Source organism: Pseudophryne corroboree, chromosome 3 (assembly GCF_028390025.1).
Source record: "Pseudophryne corroboree isolate aPseCor3 chromosome 3, aPseCor3.hap2, whole genome shotgun sequence".
In the NCBI taxonomy this organism is placed as follows: Eukaryota; Metazoa; Chordata; class Amphibia; order Anura; family Myobatrachidae; genus Pseudophryne; species Pseudophryne corroboree.
Window position 1 is genome coordinate 460,318,760 of NC_086446.1, and position 16,711 is coordinate 460,335,470.

At 49.5% G+C, this 16,711-nt stretch overlaps 1 protein-coding gene across 2 annotated transcripts in view; it reads left to right on the forward strand.

Annotated features, from left to right (window-relative positions):
- Positions 1-2,636: 2,636 nt before the first annotated feature.
- Positions 2,637-16,711, forward strand: part of FDXR (ferredoxin reductase) — a 129,160-nt gene continuing 115,085 nt past the window's right edge. For both annotated transcript variants that reach the window (XM_063960674.1, XM_063960675.1), the window contains exon 1: positions 2,637-2,957. In XM_063960674.1, coding sequence (XP_063816744.1) covers positions 2,870-2,957 — 88 coding nt within the window. In that variant the 5' untranslated portion in view covers positions 2,637-2,869. The remainder of the gene's footprint in view (positions 2,958-16,711) is intronic.

Sequence of the window (16,711 nt, forward strand, 5' to 3'; positions counted from 1 at the left end):
TAACCCCGTCCTTGTTGAAGTAGGGGCACCTTGAGTATTACCTGCTGGGAATACAGCTTATTAATTGCCTCTAGCGCAGCCTCCCTGCCTGAGGGAGTTGTCGGCAAGGCATATTTGAGGAAACGGCGGGGGGGAGACATCTCGAATTCCAGCTTGTACCCCTGAAATACTACTTGAATGAAACAGGGATCCACCTGTGAGCGAGCCCACTGATCGCTGAAATTTTTTGAGACGGCCCCCCACCGTACCTGGCTACACCTGTGGAGCCCCCGCGTCATGCTGTGGACTCAGAGGAAGCGAGAGAAGAATTTTGATTCTGGGAACAGGCTGACTGGTGCAGCTTTTTCCCTCTTCCCATGTCTCTGTACAGAAAGGAAGCGCCTTTGACCCGCTTGCTTTTCTGAAGCCGAAAGGACTGTACCTGATAATACAGTGCTTTCTTAGTCTGTGAGGAAACCTGAGGTAAAAATATTTCTTCCCAGCTGTTGCTGTGGATACGAGGTCCCAGAGACCATCCCCAAATAATTCCTCACCCTTATAAGGCAGAATCTCTATGCGCCTTTTAAAGTCAGCATCACCTGTCCAGTGACAGGTCTCTAATACCCTCCTGACAGAATGGACATTACATTAATTTTGGATGCCAGCCGGCAAAATATCCCTCTGTGCATCCCTCATATATAAGACGACGTCTTTAATATGTTCTCATGTTTGACAGGGTCACCGACCACGCTGCAGCAGCACGATCTGCAGGTATCAGTCTAGTACCTGAGTGTGTAAATACAGACTTCAGGATCGCCTCCTGCTTTTTATCAACAGGTACCTTCAAAGTGGCCGTTCCTAAAACGGCAGTGCCACCTTTTTTGACAACCGTGTGAGCACCTTATCCACCCTAGGGGATATCTCCCAGCGTAACTTATCCTCTGGCGGGAAAGGGTACGCCATCAGTAACTTTTTAGAAATTACCAGTTTCTTATCGGGGGGAACCCACGCTTTTCACACACTTCATTCATTTATCTGATGGGGGAACAAAACACTGCCTGCTTTTTCTCCCCAACATAAAAACCCATTTTTAGAGGGTTAATGTCAGAAATGTGTAACACTTTTTTTTTATTGCCGGGATCAAGTCACGGATGTTCCTAGTGGATTGTGTATATGTCTCAACCTTGTCGACACTGGAGTCAGACTCCGTGTCGACATCTGTGTCTGCCATCTGAGTGAGCGGGCGTTTTTGAGCCCCTGATGGCCTTTGAGACGCCTGGGCAGGCGCGGACTGAGAAGCCGGCTGTCCCACAGCTGTTACGTCATCCACCCTTTTATGTAAGGAGTTGACACTGTCGGTTAATACCTTTCACCTAACCATCCACTCTGGTGTCGGCCCCACAGGGGGCGACATCACATTTATCGGCATCTGCTCCGTCACCATATAAGCCTCCTCATTAAACATGTCGACACAGCCGTACCGACACACCGCACACACACAGGGAATGCTCTGACTGAGGACAGGACCCCACAAAGCCCTTTGGGGAGACAGAGAGAGAGTATGCCAGCACACACCAGAGCGCTATATAATGTGGGGATTAACACTATAACTGAGTGAAATTTCCCCAATAGCTGCTTGTATATATAATATTGCGCCTAAATTTAGTGCCCCCCCTCTCTTTTTAACCCTTTGAGCCTGAAAACTACAGGGGAGAGCCTGGGGAGCTTTCTTCCAGCTGCACTGTGAAGAGAAAATGGCGCCAGTGTGTCTGAGGGAGATAGCTCCGCCCCTTTTTCGCTGACTTTTCTCCCGCTTTTTTCTGGATTCTGGCAGGGGTATTTACCACATATATAGCCTCTGGGGCTATATATTGTGGTATTTTTGCCAGCCAAGGTGTTTTTATTGCTGCACAGGGCGCCCCCCACAAGCGCCCTGCACCCTCAGTGACCGGAGTATGAAGTGTGTATGAGGAGCAATGGCGCACAGCTGGAGTGCTGTGCGCTACCTTGGTGAAGACTGATGTCTTCTGCCGCCGATTTTCCGGACCTCTTCTTGCTTCTGGCTCTGTAAGGGGGACGGCGGCGCGGCTCCGGGACCGAACACCAAGGCTGGGCCTGCGGTCGATCCCTCTGGAGCTAATGGTGTCCAGTAGCCTAAGAAGCCCAAGCTGGCTGCAAGCAGGCAGGTTCGCTTCTTCTCCCCTTAGTCCCTCGCTGCAGTGAGCCTGTTGCCAGCAGGTCTCACTGAAAATAAAAAACCTAATTCTATACTTTCTTTCTAGAAGCTCAGGAGAGCCCCTAGTGTGCATCCAACCTCGGCCGGGCACAAAATCTAACTGAGGCTTGGAGGAGGGTCATAGTGGGAGGAGCCAGTGCACACCAGGTGACCTAAAGCTTTCTTTAGTTGTGCCCAGTCTCCTGCGGAGCCACTATTCCCCATGGTCCTTACGGAGTTCCCAGCATCCACTAGGACGTCAGAGAAAAGGTACTGTACCTATTAAAAAGGTACAGTTGGAGGGTATGCTGACTGCTGGTTACATGAATACCACGTAAAACATCCAGCTGTTGTGATGGAAGACTAGCCTTCCACCACGTGAGTCCTTATAAAAGAGCTTTGCATACAGCCTAGGCACCGCAGCTGGGCCCGCCTATCCGTGCAGTGACGCAGCTGTACAGGGCAAATAGTCAGCGATAAACGTAACATGCTACGGTGTACAAGCAAGGCCGCTGTGCCGGATATATGCGCCATGGCGGTGCAGCGGTTGCTATGGAATCAATGTAGCTATCTACTCAAAGTTCAGTCTCGATGGCCGGGAGGAGTCTGAGCGAGGTGGAGCTCTAGTCTCATCACTCCAGCCCCCGGTTCAGGCTCGGCCTGCTGTCACTTAGAATGACGCCCCGCTGTAGCTGGATGTGGCGCCATGCTCGCTGCATGCTCCTCGGCAGGAGATGCTCGGTGACCACCGGAAGATGTCTGGGTGAGAGACTGCACAAGAAGGGGCAGGCTGGGGTAGGAGGAGATAAAGGGAAACGCTACTCTTTGTATATACACATTGCATGAATGAACGTGCATAGCTGTGACACTATTGTGTATAGGTGTATAACAGGAAAGGTCCTCTCCACGAAGAGAAACTGGACGCTACCATAATACTAGCGTGTAAGAAAATCAGTGTTTTGCAGAATGCTGTATATTAAAGCTTTTGTGAAGCCACAAGTCTCATCATGCTCTCGATGCTGGAACTTGTAGTTCTACAGCAGCAGGAGAGCCACAGATTACCTAGAACTAATTTACAGTGCAGCTATAAGGAAGCAGTATGTGTTGTCATTAAGTATAACAATGTAACTGCAGATGTGGTTGTGTTTTTTTTTTTTGTTATTTTGCGTTGGATTTTTTTTACAAATAATTTACATGAATCGCTTAGGTGCAGAAATTGTTATCAAATAAAGCTGGGTACACACTACCAGACGATATGTCACCCGATCCGGTGTGTACCCACTATGCTGCTGCTGATGGGTGCTACCGCGCATCGTCAGTGACCCCCTCCATCGGCCCTATATGCAGGGCTGACAGAAGACTTTGCTAGCGAGGGCGGCAGCATGGCCCCCGCTGTCACTCCGGCAAGTGTGTATGCACTTGCCAATTCCTGTCCCGTCACTGACTGTCACTGTGCATACACATTGTCTAGTGCAGGGGTTCTCAAACTCGGTCCTCAGGACCCCACACAGTGCATGTTTTGCAGGTAACCCAGCAGGTGCACAGGTGTATTAATTACTCGCTGACACTTTTTAAAAGGTCCACAGGTGGAGCTAATTATTTCACTTGTGATTTTGTGAGGAGACCTGCAAAACATGCACTGTGTGGGGTCCTGAGGACCGAGTTTGAGAACTTGTGGTCTAGTGGATAACCAGCTTAAAGGGCCATACACACTAGAAGATATTTGCTGCAGATATGAACGATAATGACGATTGTGAACGACACATCATTCACATCATCTAGTGTGTATGGGCCTAAAATTAACGATGCGCGCACCCGTGCTCATTGATTGGAGGTCGGCGGTTGGCCGTGCTGCATGCGCAATGTGAGCAATGTCACTTGTGACATTCTAAGGCTTCCGTGCATTGGCCAATCCACCAACTAAACCCCCATCATTTATTTATTGAATTGTTGAGGATAAGTGAGTTTACTTTGGTGAGTGCTGGGTTTTTTGTTTGTGTGTGTATATATATATATATATATATATATAATAAATATATATATATATATATATATATATATATATATATATATATATATATATATATATATATATATATAATATTTTCTCTGACGTCCTAGTGGATGCTGAGAACTCCGTAAGGACCATGGGGAATAGCGGCTCCGCAGGAGTCTGGGCACAAAAGTAAAGCTTTAGGACTACCTGGTGTGCACTGGCTTCTCCCCCTATGACCCTCCTCCAAGCCTCAGTTAGATTTTTGTGCCCGGCCGAGAAGGGTGCACACTAGGGGCTCTCCTGAGCTTCTTAGTGAAAGTTTAGTTTTAGGTTTTTTATTTTCAGTGAGACCTGCTGGCAACAGGCTCACTGCATCGAGGGACTAAGGGGAGAAGAAGCGAACCTGCCTGCTTGCAGCCAGCTTGGGCTTCTTGGCTACTGGACACCATTAGCTCCAGAGGGACCGAATACAGGCCCAGCCTCGGAGTCCGGTCCCAGAGCCGCGCCGCCGGCCCCCTTACAGAGCCAGAAGCAAGAAGAGGTCCGGAAAATCGGCGGCAGAAGACATCAGTCTTCACCAAGGTAGCGCACAGCACTGCAGCTGTGCGCCATTGCTCCTCACACACACCTCACACTGCGGTCACTGAGGGTGCAGGGCGCTGGGGGGGGCGCCCTGAGCAGCAATAAAAACACCTTGGCTGGCAAACATACATCACATATAACCCCCAGGGCTATATGGATGTATTTTAACCCCTGCCAGAATCCATAAAAATGCGGGAGAAAAGTCCGCGAAAAAGGGGCGGAGCCTATCTCCTCAGCACACTGGCGCAATTTTCTCTCACAGCTCCGTTGGAGGGAAGCTCCCTGGCTCTCCCCTGCAGTTACTACACTACAGAAAGGGGTTAAAAAAGAGAGGGGGGCACTAATTAGGCGCAGTATTAATAAAACAGCAGCTATAAGGGGAAAAACACTTATATAAGGTTATCCCTGTGTGTGTGTGTGTATATGTATATGTATATGTATATATATATATATATATATATATATAGCTAGCGCTCTGGTGTGTGCTGGCATACTCTCCCTCTGTCTCCCCAAAGGGCTAGTGGGGTCCTGTCCTCTATCAGAGCATTCCCTGTGTGTGTGCTGTGTGTCGGTACGATTGTGTCGACATGTATGAGGAGGAAAATGGTGTGGAGGCGGAGCAATTGCCTGTAATGGAGATGTCACCCCCTAGGGAGTCGACACCTGAGTGGCTGAGCTTATGGAAGGAATTACGTGACAGTGTCAGCTCTTTACAAAAGATTGATGACATGAGACAGCCGGCTACTCAGCCTGTGCCTGTCCAGATGTCTCAAAAGCCATCAGGGGATCTAAAATGCCCGTTACCTCAGATGGCAGATACAGACGCCGACACGGATACTGACTCCAGTGTCGACGAATGTGACTTCCAGTAGGGCCACACGTTACATGATTGAGGCTATGGAAAATGTTTTACATATTTCTGATACTACCAGTACCACTAAAAAGGGTATTATGTTGGGTGAGGAATTAAATGAAGTGTGTGATGATGCGTGGGTTTCCCCCGATAAAAACTGTTAATTCCTAAAAAGTTATTAGCATCATACCCCTTCCCGCCAGAGGATAGGGCACGTTGGGAAACACCCCCTAGGGTGGATAAAGCGCTCACACGCTTGTCTACACAGGTGGCACTACCGTCCCCGGATACGGCCGCCTTTAAGGAACCTGCTGACAGAAAGCAGGAAAATATCCTAAAATGTATATACACTCACACGGGTGTGATACTGCGACCAGCAATCGCCTCAGCCTGGATGTGCAGTGCTGGGGTGGCTTGGTCGGATTCCCTGACTGACAATATTGATACCCTAGATAGGGACAGTATATTACTGACTATAGAGCATTTAAAAGATGCATTTCTATATATGCGTGATGCACAGAGGGATATTTGCCGACTGGCATCAAGAGTAAGTGCGCTGTCCATTTCTGCCAGAAGATGGTTATGGACAAGACAGTGGTCAGGTGATTCTGATTCCAAAGGCATATGGAAGTATCGCCTTATAAAAGGGAGGAGTTATTTGGGGTAGGTCTAACAGACCTGGTGGCCACGGCAACGGCTGGGAAATCCACATTTTTACCCCAGGTAGCCTCTCAACATAAGAAGAAAAGGCTCCTCATTTCTGCCCCGTGGCAGAGGGAGAGGAAAAAGGCTGCAGCAAACAGCCAGTTCCCAGGAACAGAAGCCCTCTCCCGTTTCTGCCAAGTCCTCAGCATGACGCTGGGGCTTTACAAGCGGACTCGGGCACGGTGGGGGCCCGTCTCAAAAATTTCAGCGTGCAGTGGGCTCACTCACAGGTGGACCCCTGGATCCTTCAGGGGTATCTCAGGGGTACAAATTGGAATTCGAGACGTCTCCCCTTCGCCGTTTCCTAAAGTCTGCTTTACCGACGTCTCCCTCCGACAGGGAGGCGGTATTGGAAGCCATTCACAAGCTGTATTCCCAGCAGGTGATAATCAAGGTACTCCTCCTACAACAGGGAAAGGGGTATTATTCCACGCTGTTTGTGGTACCGAAGCCGGACGGCTCGGTGAGACCTATTTTAAATTTGAAATCCTTGAACACTTACATACAAAGGTTCAAATTCAAGATGGAGTCACTCAGAGCGGTGATTGCGAACCTGGAAGAAGGGAATTATATGGTGTCTCTGGAAATCAAGGATGCTTATCTCCATGTCCCAATTTACCCTTCTCACCAGGGGTACCTCAGGTTTGTGGTACAGAACTGTCACTATCAGTTTCAGACGCTGCCGTTTGGTTTGTCCACGGCACCCCGGGTCTTTACCAAAGTAATGGCCGAAATGATGATACTCCTTCGAAGGAAGGGAGTTTTAGTTATCCCTTACTTGAACGATCTCCTGATAAGGGCAAGATCCAGGGAACAGTTGGTAGTCGGGGTAGCACTATCTCAAGTAGTGTTGCGGCAGCACGGTTGGATTCTCAATATTCCAAAATCGCAGCTGATCCCGACGACACGTCTTCTATTCCTAGGGATGATCCTGGACACAGTCCAGAAAAAGGTGTTTCTCCCGGAGGAGAAAGCCAGGGGGTTATCCGAACTAGTCAGAAACCTCCTAAAACCAGGCCAAGTATCAGTGCACAAGGGTCCTGGGAAAAATGGTGGCTTCCTACGAAGCAATTCCATTCGGCAGATTCCACGCAAGAAGACCTCTGCTTCAAGGTCAGCCGGTGCTGATCCAGTCGGACAACATCACGGCAGTCGCCCACGTAAACGGACAGGGCGGCACAAGAAGCAGGAGGGCAATGGCAGAAGCTGCAAGGATTTTTCGCTGGGCGGAAAATCATGTGATAGCATTGTCAGCAGTGTTCATTCCGGGAGTGGACAACTGGGAAGCAGACTTCCTCAGCAGGCACGACCTCCACCCGGGAGAGCGGGGACTTCACCCAGAAGTCTTCCACATGATTGTAAACCGTTGGGAAAAACCAAAGGTGGGCATGATGGCGTCCCGCCTAAACAAAAAATTGGACAGGTATTGCGCCAGGTCAAGGGACCCTCAGGCAATAGCTGTGGACGCTCTGGTAACACCGTGGGTGTACCAATCAGTGTATGTGTTCCCTCCTCTTCCTCTCATACAAAAGTACTGAGAATTATAAGACGGAGGGGAGTAAGCGTGGCTCCGGATTGGCCAAGAGGGACTTGGTACCCGGAATTTCAAGAGATGCTCACGGAGGACCCGTGGCCTCTACCTCTAAGAAGGGACCTGCTCCAGCAAGGACCCTGTATATTCCAAGACTTACCGCGGCTGCGTTTGACGGCAGGGCGGTTGAACGCCGGATCCTGAAGGAAAAAGGCATTCCGGATGAAGTCATCCCTACCCTGATCAAAGCCAGGAAGGATGTAACCGCAAAGCATTATCACCGCATTTGGCGAAAATATGTTGCGTGGTGCGAGGCCAGTAAGGCCCCGATGGAGGAATTTCAACTAGGTCGATTCCTGCATTTCCTGCAAACAGGAGTGTCTATGGGCCTAAAATTGGGGTCCATTAAGGTTCAAATTTCGGCCCTGTCAATTTTCTTCCAGAAAGAACTAGCTTCAGTTCCTGAAGTTCAGACGTTTGTAAAAGGGGTACTGCATATACAGCCTCCTTTTGTGCCTCCAGTGGCACCTTGGGATCTCAATGTAGTTTTGGGTTTCCTAAAGTCACATTGGTTTGAACCACTTGAATCTGTGGAGTTAAAATATCTCGCATGGAAAGTGGTCATGCTGTTGGCCCTGGCCTCGGCCAGGCGCGTGTCAGAATTGGCGGCTTTATCCTGTAAAAGCCCTTATCTGATCTTCCATTCAGACAGGGCGAAATTGAGGACTCGTCCTCATTTTCTCCCTAAGGTGGTTTCAGCGTTTCATCTGAACCAACCTATTGTGGTACCTGCGGCTACTAGTGACTTGGAGGACTCCAAGTTGTTGGACGTAGTCAGGGCCCTGAAAATATATGTTTCTAGGACGGCTGGAGTCAGAAAATCTGACTCGCTGTTTATCCTGTATGCACCCAACAAGCTGGGTGCTCCTGCTTCTAAGCAGACTATTGCTCGTTGGATTTGTAATACAATTCAGCTTGCACATTCTGTGGCAGGCCTGCCACAGCCAAAATCTGTAAAAGCCCATTCCACAAGGAAGGTGGGCTCATCTTGGGCAGCTGCCCGAGGGGTCTCGGCTTTACAACTTTGCCGAGCAGCTACTTGGTCAGGGGCAAACACGTTTGCTAAATTCTACAAATTTGATACCCTGGCTGAGGAGGACCTGGAGTTCTCTCATTCGGTGCTGCAGAGTCATCCGCACTCTCCCGCCCGTTTGGGAGCTTTGGTATAATCCCCATGGTCCTTACGGAGTTCCCAGCATCCACTAGGACGTCAGAGAAAATAAGAATTTACTTACCGATAATTCTATTTCTCGTAGTCCGTAGTGGATGCTGGGCGCCCATCCCAAGTGCGGATTGTCTGCAATACTTGTACATAGTTATTGTTAACTAAATCGGGTTCTTGTTGTGAGCCATCTATCCAGAGGCTCCTCTGTTATCATGCTGTTAACTGGGTTCAGATCACAAGTTGTACGGTGTGATTGGTGTGGCTGGTATGAGTCTTACCCGGGATTCATAAATCCTTCCTTATTGTGTACGCTCGTCCGGGCACTGTATCCTAACTGAGGCTTGGAGGAGGGTCATAGGGGGAGGAGCCAGTGCACACCAGGTAGTCCTAAAGCTTTACTTTTGTGCCCAGTCTCCTGCGGAGCCGCTATTCCCCATGGTCCTTACGGAGTTCCCAGCATCCACTACGGACTACGAGAAATAGAATTATCGGTAAGTAAATTCTTATTATTTCTCTGACGTCCTAGTGGATGCTGGGCCTCCGTAAGGACCATGGGGATTAGCAGCTCCGCAGGAGACAGGGCACAAGAATAAAAGCTTTAGGATCAGGTGGTGTGCACTGGCTCCTCCCCCTATGACCCTCCTCCAAGCCTCAGTTAGATTTTTGTGCCCGAACGAGAAGGGTGCAGGCTAGGTGGCTCTCCTGAGCTGCTTAGAATAAAAGTTTAATTTAGGTTTTTTATTTTCAGTGAGTCCTGCTGGCAACAGGCTCACTGCATCGTGGGACTAAGGGGAGAAGAAGCGAACTCACCTGCGTGCAGAGTGGATTGGGCTTCTTAGGCTACTGGACATTAGCTCCAGAGGGACGATCACAGGTACAGCCTGGATGGGTCACCGGAGCCGCGCCGCCGTCCCCCTTACAGAGCCAGAAGAGACGAAGAGGTCCGGTGAAATCGGCGGCAGAAGACAATCCTGTCTTCAGACTAAGGTAGCGCACAGCACCGCAGCTGTGCGCCATTGCTCTCAGCACACTTCACACTCCGGTCACTGAGGGTGCAGGGCGCTTGGGGGGGAGCGCCCTGAGACGCAATATAAATGATAATACCTTAGGTGGCAAAAGAATACATCACATATAGCTCCTGGGCTATATGGATGTATTTTAACCCCTGCCATTTTTACACAAAAGAGCGGGAGATAAGGACGTCGTGAAGGGGCGGAGCCTATCTCCTCAGCACACAAGCGCCATTTTCCCTCACAGTTCCGCTGGAAGGACGGCTCCCTGACTCTCCCCTGCAGTCCTGCTTCAGAATCAGGGTAAAAAAGAGAAGGGGGGGCACTATTGGCAGCAAATGACAATATAAACAGCAGCTATAAGGGAATAACACTTATATAAGGTTATCCCTGTATATATATATATATATAGCGCTGGGTGTGTGCTGGCAGACTCTCCCTCTGTCTCTCCAAAGGGCTCGTGGGGTCCTGTCCTCTATCAGAGCATTCCCGGTGTGTGTGCTGTGTGTCGGTACGTGTGTGTCGACATGTATGAGGAGGAAAATGATGTGGAGGCGGAGCAATTGCCTGCGTTAGTGATGTCACCCCCTAGGGAGTCGACACCTGACTGGATGATCGTGTTCAAACAATTAAGTGATAATGTCAACACTTTGCAAAAAACTGTTGACGACATGAGACAGCCGGCAAATCAATTAGTGCCTGTCCAGGCGTCTCAGACACCGTCAGGGGCCCTAAAACGCCCGTTACCTCAGTGGGTCGACACAGACCCAGACACAGATACTGAGTCTAGTGTCGACGGTGATGAGTCAAACGTAATGTCCAGTAGGGCCACACGTTACATGATCACGGCAATGAAGGAAGCATTGCACATTTCTGACACTACAAATACCACTAAGAAGGGTATTATGTGGGGGGTGAAAAAACTACCAATAGTTTTTCCTGAGTCAGATGAATTGAATGAGGTATGTGATAAAGCGTGGGTTTCTCCCGACAAAAAACTGCTAATTTCTAATAAATTATTGGCACTATATCCTTTCCCATCAGAGGTTAGGACACGTTGGGAAACACCCCCTAGGGTAGATAAGACGCTCACACGTTTATCTAAACAAGTAGCGTTACCGTCTCCTGATACGGCCACCCTCAAAGAACCAGCTGATAGAAGGCTGGAAAATATCCTAAAAAGTATATACACACATACTGGTGTTATACTGCGACCAGCAATCGCTTCAGCCTGGATGTGCAGTGCTGGAGTCGCGTGGTCGGATTCCCTGACTGAAAATATTGATACCCTGGATAGGGACAATATATTGTTAACTATAGAGCATTTGAAGGATGCATTACTATATATGCGTGATGCACAGAGGGATATTTGCACCCTGGCATCAAGAGTAAGTGCTATGTCCATCTCTGCCAGAAGAACGTTATGGACGCGTCAGTGGTCAGGGGATGCGGATTCCAAACGACATATGGAAGTATTGCCGTATAAAGGGGAGGAGTTATTTGGGGCTGGTCTTTCGGACCTGGTGGCAACGGCTGGAAAGTCCACCTTCTTACCCCAGGTCACTTCACATCAACAGAAAAAGACACCGTCTTTTCAAACTCAGTCCTTTCGTTCCCATAAATACAAGCGAGCAAAAGGCCATTCCTTTCTGCCCCGGGGCAGAGGAAGGGGAAAAAGACTGCACCATGCAGCCGCTTCCCAGGATCAGAAGCCTTCCCCTGCTTCTGCCAAGTCTTCAGCATGACGCTGGGGCTTTACAAGCAGACTCAGACTTGGTGGGGGCCCGTCTCAAGAATTTCAACGCGCAGTGGGCTCACTCGCAAGTGGATCCCTGGATTCTACAGGTAGTATCGCAGGGGTACAAACTGGAATTCGAGGCGTTTCCCCCTCGCCGGTTCCTGAAGTCTGCTCTGCCAAAGTCTCCCTCCGACAGGGAGGCAGTTCTGGAAGCCATTCACAAGCTGTATTCCCAGCAGGTGATAATCAAGGTACCCCTCCTACAACAAGGAAAGGGGTATTATTCCACGCTGTTTGTGGTACCGAAGCCGGACGGCTCGGTGAGACCAATTTTAAATCTGAAATCCTTGAACACTTACATAAAAAGGTTCAAATTCAAGATGGAATCACTCAGAGCGGTGATAGCGAACCTGGAAGAAGGGGACTATATGGTGTCTCTGGACATCAAAGATGCTTATCTCCACGTCCCAATCTACCCTTCTCACCAAGGGTATCTCAGGTTTGTAGTACAAGACTGTCATTATCAGTTTCAGACGCTGCCGTTTGGGTTGTCCACGGCACCTCGGGTCTTTACCAAGGTAATGGCCGAAATGATGATTCTTCTTCGAAGAAAAGGCGTATTAATTATCCCTTACTTGGACGATCTCCTGATAAGGGCAAGGTCCAGGGAACAGTTAGAAGTCGGAGTAGCACTATCTCAGATAGTGTTACGTCAGCACGGGTGGATCCTAAATATTCCAAAATCGCAGCTGATTCCAACGACACGTCTTCTGTTCCTAGGAATGATTCTGGACACAGTCCAGAAGAAGGTTTTTCTCCCGGAGGAGAAGGCCAAGGAGTTATCCGAGCTAGTCAGGAACCTCCTAAAACCAGGCCAGGTGTCAGTGCATCAGTGCACGAGGGTCCTGGGAAAAATGGTGGCTTCTTACGAAGCAATTCCATTCGGAAGATTCCATGCAAGAACGTTTCAGTGGGATCTACTGGACAAATGGTCCGGTTCGCATCTTCAGATGCAGCAGCGGATAACCCTGTCACCAAAGACAAGGGTGTCCCTCCTGTGGTGGTTGCAGAGTGCTCATCTTCTAGAGGGCCGCAGATTCGGCATTCAGGATTGGATCCTGGTGACCACGGATGCAAGCCTGAGAGGCTGGGGAGCAGTCACACAGGGAAAAAACTTCCAGGGCTTGTGGTCAAGCATGGAAACATCTCTTCATATAAACATTCTGGAACTACGGGCCATTTACAATGCCCTAAGTCAAGCGAAACCCCTGCTTCAGGGTCAGGCGGTATTGATCCAATCGGACAACATCACGTCAGTCGCCCACGTAAACAGACAGGGCGGCACGAGAAGCAGGAGGGCAATGGCAGAAGCTGCAAGGATTCTTCGCTGGGCCGAAAATCATGTGATAGCTCTGTCAGCGGTGTTCATTCCGGGAGTGGACAACTGGGAAGCAGACTTCCTCAGCAGACACGACCTTCACCCGGGAGAGTGGGGACTTCACCCAGAAGTCTTCCACCTGATTGTAAACCGTTGGGAAAAACCAAAGGTGGACATGATGGCGTCACGTCTAAACAAAAAACTAGACAGATATTGCGCCAGGTCAAGGGACCCTCAGGCAATAGCGGTGGACGCTCTGGTGACACCGTGGGTGTACCAGTCAGTGTATGTGTTCCCTCCTCTGCCTCTCATACCAAAAGTACTGAGAATCATAAGAAGGAGAGGAGTAAGAACGATACTCGTGGTTCCGGATTGGCCAAGAAGGACTTGGTACCCGGAACTTCAAGAGATGCTCACGGAAGACCCGTGGCCTCTACCTCTAAGACAGGACCTGCTCCAGCAGGGGCCTTGTCTGTTCCAAGACTTACCGCGGCTGCGTTTGACGGCATGGCGGTTGAACGCCGGATCCTGAAGGAAAAAGGCATTCCAGATGAAGTCATCCCTACCCTGGTCAAAGCCAGGAAGGATGTAACCGCAAAACATTATCACCGCATTTGGCGAAAATATGTTGCGTGGTGTGAGGCCAAGAAGGCCCCTACAGAGGAATTTCAACTGGGTCGTTTCCTCCATTTCCTGCAAACAGGACTGTCTATGGGCCTAAAATTAGGGTCCATTAAGGTTCAAATTTCGGCCCTGTCGATTTTCTTCCAGAAAGAACTGGCTTCAGTACCTGAAGTTCAGACATTTGTAAAAGGGGTACTGCATATACAACCTCCTTTTGTGCCTCCAGTGGCACCTTGGGATCTCAATGTTGTTTTGAGGTTCCTTAAGTCACATTGGTTTGAACCACTCACCACGGTGGACTTAAAATATCTCACATGGAAGGTGACGATGCTGTTAGCCCTGGCTTCAGCCAGGCGTGTGTCAGAATTGGCGGCTTTATCATATAAAAGCCCTTACTTAATTTTTCATTCTGACAGGGCAGAATTGAGGACTCGTCCTCAATTTCTCCCTAAGGTGGTTTCTGCTTTTCACATGAACCAACCTATTGTGGTGCCTGCGGCTACTAGGGACTTGGAGGACTCCAAGTTACTTGACGTTGTCAGGGCCCTGAAAATATATGTTTCCAGGACGGCTGGAGTCAGAAAGTCTGACTCGCTGTTTATCCTGTATGCACCCAACAAGCTGGGTGCTCCTGCTTCTAAGCAGACTATTGCTCGTTGGATTTGTAGTACAATTCAGCTTGCACATTCTGTGGCAGGCCTGCCACAGCCAAAATCTGTAAAAGCCCATTCCACAAGGAAAGTGGGCTCATCTTGGGCGGCTGCCCGAGGGGTCTCGGCTTTACAACTTTGCCGAGCAGCTACTTGGTCAGGGGCAAACACGTTTGCTAAATTCTACAAATTTGATACCCTGGCTGAGGAGGACCTGGAGTTCTCTCATTCGGTGCTGCAGAGTCATCCGCACTCTCCCGCCCGTTTGGGAGCTTTGGTATAATCCCCATGGTCCTTACGGAGTCCCAGCATCCACTAGGACGTCGGAGAAAATAAGATTTTACTTACCGATAAATCTATTTCTCGTAGTCCGTAGTGGATGCTGGGCGCCCATCCCAAGTGCGGATTGTCTGCAATACTTGTACATAGTTATTGTTAACTAAATCGGGTTATTGTTGTTGTGAGCCATCTTTCTCTAACGTCCTAGTGGATGCTGGGGACTCCGTCAGGACCATGGGGAATAGCGGCTCCGCAGGAGACAGGGCACAAAAGCAAGCTTTTAGGATCACATGGTGTGTACTGGCTCCTCCCCCCTATGACCCTCCTCCAAGCCTCAGTTAGGTTTTTGTGCCCGTCCGAGCAGGGTGCAATCTAGGTGGCTCTCCTAAAGAGCTGCTTAGAAAAAGTTTTTAGGTTTTTTTATTTTCAGTGAGTCCTGCTGGCAACAGGCTCACTGCATCGAGGGACTTAGGGGAGAGATTTTCAACTCACCTGCGTGCAGGATGGATTGGAGTCTTAGGCTACTGGACATAGCTCCAGAGGGAGTCGGAACACAGGTCACCCTGGGGTTCGTCCCGGAGCCGCGCCGCCGATCCCCCTTACAGATGCTGAAGATCGAGGGTCCGGAAACAGGCGGCAGAAGGCTCTTCAGTCTTCATGAAGGTAGCGCACAGCACTGCAGCTGTGCGCCATTGTTGCTACACACTTCACACTGACCGGTCACGGAGGGTGCAGGGCGCTGCTGGGGGCGCCCTGGGCAGCAATATTTAATACCTTTTATGGCAAAGGAATACATCACATATAGTCATTGAGGCTATATGTATGTATTTAACCCAGGCCAGATATCTCAAAACCCGGGAGAAAAGCCCGCCGAAAAGGGGGCGGGGCTTATTCTCCTCAGCACACAGCGCCATTTTCCTGCTCAGCTCCGCTGTGAGGAAGGCTCCCAGGACTCTCCCCTGCACTGCACTACAGAAACAGGGTAACAAAGAGAAGGGGGGCATATTTTGGCGATATTTATATATTTTAAAGCGCATATAACAGAAGCAACACCTTTTAGGGTTGTTTATATACATTTTATAGCGCTTTTGGTGTGTGCTGGCAAACTCTCCCTCTGTCTCCCCAAAGGGCTAGTGGGGTCCTGTCTTCGATAAGAGCATTCCCTGTGTGTCTGCTGTGTGTCGGTACGTGTGTGTCGACATGTATGAGGACGATGTTGGTATGGAGGCGGAGCAATTGCCGGTAATGGTGATGTCACCCCCTAGGGAGTCGACACCGGAATGGATGGCTTTAATTATGGAATTACGTGATAATGTTAGTACATTACAAAAGTCAGTTGACGAAATGAGACGGCCGGAAAACCAGTTGGTACCTGCTCAGGCGTCTCAGACACCGTCAGGGGCTGTAAAACGTCCCTTACCTCAGTCAGTCGACACAGGTACCGACACAGATGAATCTAGTGTCGACGGTGAAGAAACAAACGTATTTTCCAATAGGGCCACACGTTATATGATCACGGCAATGAAGGAGCCTTTGCAGATCTCTGATACTGCAGGTACCTCAAAAAGGGGTATTATGTGGGGGGTGAAAAAACTACCTGTAGCTTTTCCAGAATCAGAGGAATTGAATGACGTGTGTGATGAAGCGTGGGTTAACCCCGATAGAAAACTGCTAATTTCAAAGAAGTTATTGGCATTATACCCTTTCCCACCAGAGGTTAGGGCGCGCTGGGAAACACCCCCTAGGGTGGATAAAGCGCTCACACGTTTATCAAAACAAGTGGCGTTGCCGTCTCCTGATACGGCCGCCCTCAAGGATCCAGCAGATAGGAGGCTGGAAACTACACTGAAGAGTATTTACACACATACTGGTGTTATACTCCGACCAGCAATAGCCTCAGCCTGGATGTGCAGTGCTGGGGTAGTGTGGTTGGATTCCCTGACTGA